Here is a 7359-nt window from a genome sequence, read left to right as displayed (position 1 = left end):
CAGTGCTGAGTACAAATACCAGATTAGTCTCATGACCAGTAATTTTATCATATCATAAGCCAGTGTTATACAGTGCAGCAAAATGATAACCTTAATCCAGCCCCCAGAGGTGACAAACAGCACAACAGGGAACGTATATGGCAAGTAAGGGGCTGCATAACACAACTCTGAGAACAAGCAGGACAACTCTTGAGAGCAAATAAATCAACACTGTGACCAGCGACTATTAAATTAGTAAAATTAATGCATATAATGATTTTTTTAACATGCTCTGGTCAGATCTGTTTTTATCTCAACCCTTCATGCCCCACATTGGGCGCCGAAAAGGACTGTTGGGATTTAACCTGGCAGGCAGCTAAACACCACACAGCCATCCACTCCCTCCCCTGCAGTGGGATGGGGGTGAGAACTGGAAAAAAGGTAAAACTTGTAGGTTGAGATAAAGATAGTTTAATAGGATAGAAAAGGAAGGCAAAATAATAATGATGATTAAAGAATATACGAAACAAGTGATGCAGGATGCAGTTACACACCACCTGCTGACCAATACCCAGCCAGTTCCTGAGCAGCCACCATCGTTCCCTGGCCAACTCCCCCCAGTTTTATTGTTTGGCATGACACCAGCTGGAATGGAACATCCCCTTGGCCAGCTGGGGTCAGCTGTCCTGGCTGCCTCCCCTCACAGCTTCTTGAGCACCCCCAGCCTCCCCATGGGCAGGGCAATATGAGAAGCTGAAAAGTTCTTGACTTAGTGTAAGCACTGCTCAGCAACAACGAAAACATCAGTGCGTTGTATACATCATTCTCATCCTAAATCCAAAACACAGTACTATACCAGCTACTGGGAAGAAAATTAACACTATCCCAGTCAAAACCAGAGCACAGAGATACAGTGAACTAAATGGGAATGCAAGCAACAGATCTAAAAACCTGAAAAGGAATAGAGGGTTACTGGTAGACAACTGATGTTTCATTAGCCAGAGTAATCCTGCAACCTATGTGAGTGCTGGTTGTATGAGAAGGATCACAAAACCAGATAAAATAAGTGTTTTGTTTCAGTCTGTCCTAAAGCTGATCATCAGATCCCCTCTGACTTTTGACAAAGAATTGTTTTCTTCAGCAATCTGGTTAACCTGTTTGGATTTATGGAGGCTTTTCATGCAGGACCTAGAAGATGCTATCCTAAACAGATGAATAGCCTTAAGAGTTTGGAAAATAAGTTGACTTATAATTTACTTCTCTCATTTTTCTTCCCTATTAATAAGATGGAAATTATAAAGAGAAGGGACTGTGCTGCTGCAGAATGATCCCATGGTAACTAATTAGGTCATCAGGTCTGCAAGGGCATCCTGTTCTCAGTCGTATGCCAATGTGCTGTAACCAGTGAGCCAAGTTGAATGAAAGTGTTATGAAATATGATATTTTACTGGGATGTCATAATTTATTTACCCTCCTTGCACTGAGGAATTGCAGGTAGTGGTATTCCTCCATGGATCACTCCTTGCAAATAAGCTTGTTGATGTTTGCATTAAAATGATCTGCTTGTCACTGTACTCCCAACAGTGGCCCTTGTTTGTGATATGTGATGTGAATTCGTTTCTCAGCTGGTGAGTTTAGGAAATGTATTAAAGAAGCCAGATGATATGTGAAGAGCTGTAATTAAAATTACTAAGGCATGCAAATGCCTTTCCTCCCTTCCGCTTTGATTTACGTTCTTCATGCAGACTTTGTTCACTTTGCTGGGTGAGCCTTAGTCCGGGTGTTGTCTGGTGACAGTGATTTCGGCTTTCTCTGCAGCACACTCCCACAGGGAGATAAATGCAGTAAGGATCCTGGCCGAGGTGTGACACCAGGTGTCGAGGAAACCCTGTGGTGTGCAGCTGGCCTGCAAAGCTCTGCGCTGTGGTTGCAGTGGCATCGTCAGTAAAGCAGATCTATTCAAGAGTGGTGGTTTTCACTGTCAGTAGCAGAACCAATAATCCTGTTCTCTTCCTTCTGGTACAGTCTTTCTTTCCTATCTCATCCCTTCTAAAATAACTATGCTCTAAAATGGAGATGTTTAAAGAATTCACCTTTTTGCATTGTATTATCTTACCTCACTAATGCACAAGTTATTTTCAGTGATGCTGGAAAATGAGTTTTGGTGTTTGACTGTGGAAGTGAACTACCAAAACCAGATATTGAGAGAAATACGCAAAGCTGCTTGAGGCAGAACAGTGGGTGCTTGAGGAAACCTCTTTTGTTATGCCAGACACATACACGTTGGTATACATTTCATTATTTTATTGCTAGAGAAATGTGTAACTGGTTCTGCTGCAATTCTGAGTGACCAAAAAGCACTTTTAGTTCATAGGTGAAAGAAAGGAAAATCGGATGTTAAAATTTACTGTCCCAGCCTTCTGCAGTAGGAAACAAAGATTTTGGATGGATAACCCTCTTGTAATTGTGTGGATTTTGAAGGTCAGGGGGTTGGGTCTGTTTTGCTTGGTTTTTTTTACTCAGCCTCTCATTTTTCTTGAGGTAAATGAATGTTTTCTATCAATATAGTATTTTTCTCTTGGAGACTATAAGGAGTTACAGCCAGCACAGGAACAGAAATTCTCCCCATAAAGACAAAAGCAGTGCTCAAAGGTGGTGTGACCTTGTGAACAGGGCTGAAATGGAGTTGGGGTATGCAGTTCTGTGCTGCTGGCATTGGCCTCAAGCATGGCAGGGTCGCATCGGTGCATTTATGCCATTTTGCTTCTCTGAGCCTCTTTCCTCCTTTGCATTTTGCTGGCTGTTACTGTGTTTTCTCATAGGATCTGCGTGCAGTCAGGACCCATTCAGATGCTGTCTGAAGTCATTACTCTGTTACCTTTGCGCTGCTCTGGGCCCAGCATTTCCTTCTCCGTGTCACGACTGAGCAAATCCGACCGTAGCTTCTCGTACAATTCTCCATATCTTCGCCTGTTCCTCAGTGCCTCCTGCAGATATAACTGATGTTATGTGCTGGCTGAAGGACTTCTTCTGATCTGGTCTTCTCATCTCTTCTCATCACCGCCCTAATACTGCTGCTTAGGATGGTGCTTCTGCTCCAGCTCTGCCACTCAGTTACCATTTCCAGCCATTCCCTTCACCATTTCTGTCTCGAATTGAAGCTCACACCTGTGATCTTTCATGGCCACAGCCCAGCTCATGTTCGTCTTTTCCTCATCTTGTTCTATCCTAACCTGTTTTTTCGTTTGGTTTAGGGGTTTTATTTTGTTTTTATTATTCACTTCTTCCACTGTGCTCTGTGCTTTTCAGCTTTCACATCTCTTGCTGGTATCACATCTGCCAGGCTTACATTGCTGTTTTTGCTGTTCCAACACCCTTTCCTTCTTTTGAATTTCTTCCAGCAGATCTTCAACATCCAAATAACCACGATTTACCGAGCAGCTATCTGTATTTTCTCTTGTACTTATTTTGGACTGTTAGATCTGTGGAGCATAGGATGTAGTTGCTGTCCTTTTTGATAAATTCCATGTAAACTTTGACCACACTGCAGATTATCATTAAAAGTAAATATCAGGCCTTTTACATCTCCAGTTCTAGTGTACTTTGTCAGGTGCAGGTGAGGTGCTGTGCTAAGGCCTCAGAACTGGGAATCTCTCCTCTGGGAACAAAAAGTTATGACTGATAGGTAGGGATGGGGAAGATACTCCCATGATAGTGCACATGCTTCCTACAGTGTGTATTTTCTTCTTTCTCAGCTTGTCTCTCCCTAATAGTTTATCTGCTGGCACCTACCGCAGGTGAGGATGGACTGAGTGACAGTCAGCCAGTCTCTGATTTGCGTGCATATGCTTTCAATAAGATAATTTTCCACAATCCAAAGAAAAAAGGAAAACTTGTTTTTGTCCCGCAGTGCGTTAGTAGCAAACACAGCATAGGTTAAGAGCAGTTTCATATTGCAACCAGTCTCAGGCTTCCTTTTCCTTTTGTCTTGCAGAGGTAGGCAGCGGCCAAGATTACGTGACCTCAGAAAACCAGCTGCTCTACTACCCTAGCATTACCTACGCTATCATTGGCAGCTCTGTCATTTTCGTGCTCGTGGTGGCCTTTCTCGCCTTAGTCCTGCATCACCAGCGGAAGCGCAACAACCTCATGACGCTGCCGGTGCACCGGCTGCAGCACCCCGTCCTTGTGTCCCGGCTGGTGGTCCTGGACCACCCGCACCACTGCAGCGTCACCTACAACGTCAACAACGGGATCCAGTATGTGTCCAACCAGGCCTACCACAGGCCAGTGGACCTGGACTCTCCACCCTCCTATTCAGAGGCTGTGCTCGACCAAAGGTACGTACAGAGGCTAATGCTGTGCTCACCAGTTTCACACTGTTGGTCGCAGCTCTGTTAACCTGTGCTTCTGCTCCCCATTTATCCTTATTACTGCTTTTGACAGAAGTACAGCGTTGCAAGTTTGTCACATGTGTAGGGCCAAATTTGGGCAAATCTGATCTGCTCCTGCATATGAAAAATTCATGGTCCTCAGGTTCCCTTTCTGTTACTGGTATTAAAGGAATTTAAGGCAAACTTAAGTCGTGCTCTCTTAGCACGTGTCGTTGGTAGTAGAGATATAAAATACAACCAAATGTGTCACTTGTGTCATAGTAATGTCCCGTGCCAGTCTGGAATCAGAACATGAAAACTGAATTTTGAGTTTTGCCAAAAACCAGCTAGGTTGTATGTCATACTGTATTGAAAATCACCCTGGTCATCTGATAAGCATATAAAGATACGAGGTCTTCAATTTACACATAGAAACATTGTATAGTCTCTGCTCTGCACTCCTTTCGCTTTACCAATAAAAGACCAGGACTGTGAAATGGGAAGTGATGTTCTCATTTTAAATAGCTGAAAGTGCTTTGAAGTTTTGTGGATGGCTGTGGTTTGGGCTATGATGTTTTTATAGCTATGACACTGGTCTTATTTGTAGATAATTAACCTTCATTTTAACCTCTGTCTGTCAAGTCTCTCCAAACAAAACTCCTCTGTACATATAAAAGGCATGGTATGAACTTTAATGATCCAGATTGTTCACTGTCACCCTGTTGGTACTTTCTAGTACAAACTCTGGGATCTAAGAATGGTAGTATAATCATTCTTACTCTTTGCTGCAGCAGACGTTTGGCAGCAGCTCCCTTGTCTTATGTTGACATTCATAACAATGATATGTTTTCATTATTAAGGACAACTGAATGTGCAGCTGTCCAGATTGTAATCACTTCTCACCTGGGCTGATAAAAATCATCAGCAATCTCAGAGCTGCCAGGACCTGTTATCAATCTGCTGAAGCCTTCAGTCCCTTTACTTCTTTACTGTCAGAACCAAAAAAACAGGTTTCCTGAATCCAGTACTCATCTTGTCTATTCCTACTTAGCAGTTGCTCTGCATGTAATACCATGACACCAAAAGTGATTTGTCACGTGGAGAATTCCGTTTGTTATTTATCTGTGGACCCTAAGACATTAATCTCTGCCGCTTAATGGAAGATTTCTCAGAGCTTTCTTGTGTTCACATAATTATCTATAGGTGTAAATCCACTACTTACTTAGTAGTGCTTACTTAAAGTGCTTTCTCACGTGTAAGTGTTATACAGGAAAATTCTTACCTCTTGCATCTGTCTTTGAGGGTAAGCTGAGACTTGTTGGATGTGCACACCCATGAAAATGGGAGTGTAGAGTGTTAAGCTGGATGTAATTAGCTATGCTGCATCTTGACGAGAAACCTTGGTGCTCAGTGGTGGTGTGGATGTTTTGGAATGACCTGAATACTGTGGGCAGGTCTGTTTGAGCTCTCCTGGTAGGTGTCATCAATGGAAAAGCTAAGAAATACAGTTTGGGTTTTTTCGATAATTGGAAAACTATGTATTTTCTCCCATACTGCTGTTTTCAATAACCTCTTACTATGTTGTGTATATTACAGCAGACCACCTTGGTTTGACCTTCCTCCCCCACCTTATTGTTCTGAATCTGAGTCCCCCAATCAGCTGGATCTTCCTCCGTACCGATCTCGGACAGGAAGCTTGGTGAGCACAGACAGCCCCGTGGCAGGAAGCCCTCTGGGCACCGCTGGCCAGAGAGACAACATGGCAAGAGACAGCATGGATGGCCACAGAACTTTTCTCGAGAGGACAGCAGATCCAGGTGTATCTCTGGTCAACCACATTGCTGAAGGAGAGGTGTAACTGCTCCAGTATTTGGAATGGGCACAAAGACATCTACTTTTTCAAGTCTGTATGGGTTAATCTGCTGTGGCTAATAGATTTTAAGGGGACATGTGCCTGAATGATGACTTGATGTGAATTCACACTAAGTTAACGTTTGAATTCAGAATTTTGGGCTCATCAAAGGCAGCTGTGAGAGCTAAACCTAGAGACCCATCACTCTCTACAGTATTTCTGCAAGCAAGTTCCCGTTCAGACAAGTAAGAGAAGCATCAGTGCTGTGTCCAACAGCTGATGTGATGTATTTCTTGGACTGTTTTCTGTATATTAATGTATATATGTGCATGTATAATATATACGGATGTTGCGCAGAAGGACTCGTTTTCAGAGCGCCTCCTGTCCTGTTGACGTGTGAACTGTTCCTTCTCGCTGCCTGGTGCCAACTGGTGGTCAGAGAAGCACACGAGAGACAGTCTTTCTGCTTGGGGGTCTGGTGCCCAATGCGAGCCCCCTGGCAGTACTCGCATTGCAGAAAACGTCTTCCTTGACCCCTCTCTTCATGGCCTGGAACATTCTCACTGTGAATGTAATTTTCAGAGTTTGAGCTTGTGAGGATGCAAGAACTCTAACTGAGCAAATGAGGGTTTTTTCCCAGGTGCTAATATCTAGGCCAAATTTGCATGGGTTTTCTCAGAAAAAGATTGGCTTATCTGTCAGACTTCAGACTACAGAGGCACTGAAGCTTCTCAACAAAACCCAGCACAAGAGTTCTTTTCAGGTGTGGTAAAACAACATTACTGCCTGTGTTCCTTCTTCAGAAACAAAACAGAAACCAAACCACAACCAAACAAAAAAATCCCAACCAAAAAAACCCCTAAACTATTTCAGTGAAATCTTGAACACCAAGACCACCCTGAGACAAACACCAATCACAGAAAGCTTTAGTGTGAATGACTGGTTTGTTCTATGTGTAAAATAACTGAAAGCCGGTCATGTGGTGAAAGGTGTTTGGCTTGTCAGCCCTGTCTGCAGCCTGTAAACACACATGCACGGACACACGTTTAATACTCTGTGTGTGTAAGTAGTGTACTGCATAGGTTTAGTTCTGCTGCACCAGCAGAACTCTCAGATGTCCAAGTTTTACTTATGATATTCCTGTTGTTTTTTATG

The 7359-nt window shown here is 43.2% G+C and overlaps 1 protein-coding gene across 1 annotated transcript; it reads left to right on the top strand.

The window, feature by feature from the left end:
- Window positions 1-3973: 3973 nt before the first annotated feature.
- LDLRAD3 (low density lipoprotein receptor class A domain containing 3) lies at window positions 3974-6210 on the top strand (the record flags this gene model as incomplete). The annotated part of the gene is made up of 2 exons (XM_010182198.1): window positions 3974-4319; window positions 5949-6210. Coding segments are annotated over 2 exons (608 nt in total), but the record flags the coding sequence as incomplete, so codon positions are not given.
- Between the last annotated feature and the right edge of the window lie 1149 nt (window positions 6211-7359).

The sequence above is a fragment of the Mesitornis unicolor genome, unplaced genomic scaffold (genome assembly GCF_000695765.1).
Source record: "Mesitornis unicolor isolate BGI_N332 unplaced genomic scaffold, ASM69576v1 scaffold690, whole genome shotgun sequence".
In the NCBI taxonomy this organism is placed as follows: Eukaryota; Metazoa; Chordata; class Aves; order Mesitornithiformes; family Mesitornithidae; genus Mesitornis; species Mesitornis unicolor.
This window is presented reverse-complemented; position numbering and strand designations above follow the sequence as displayed.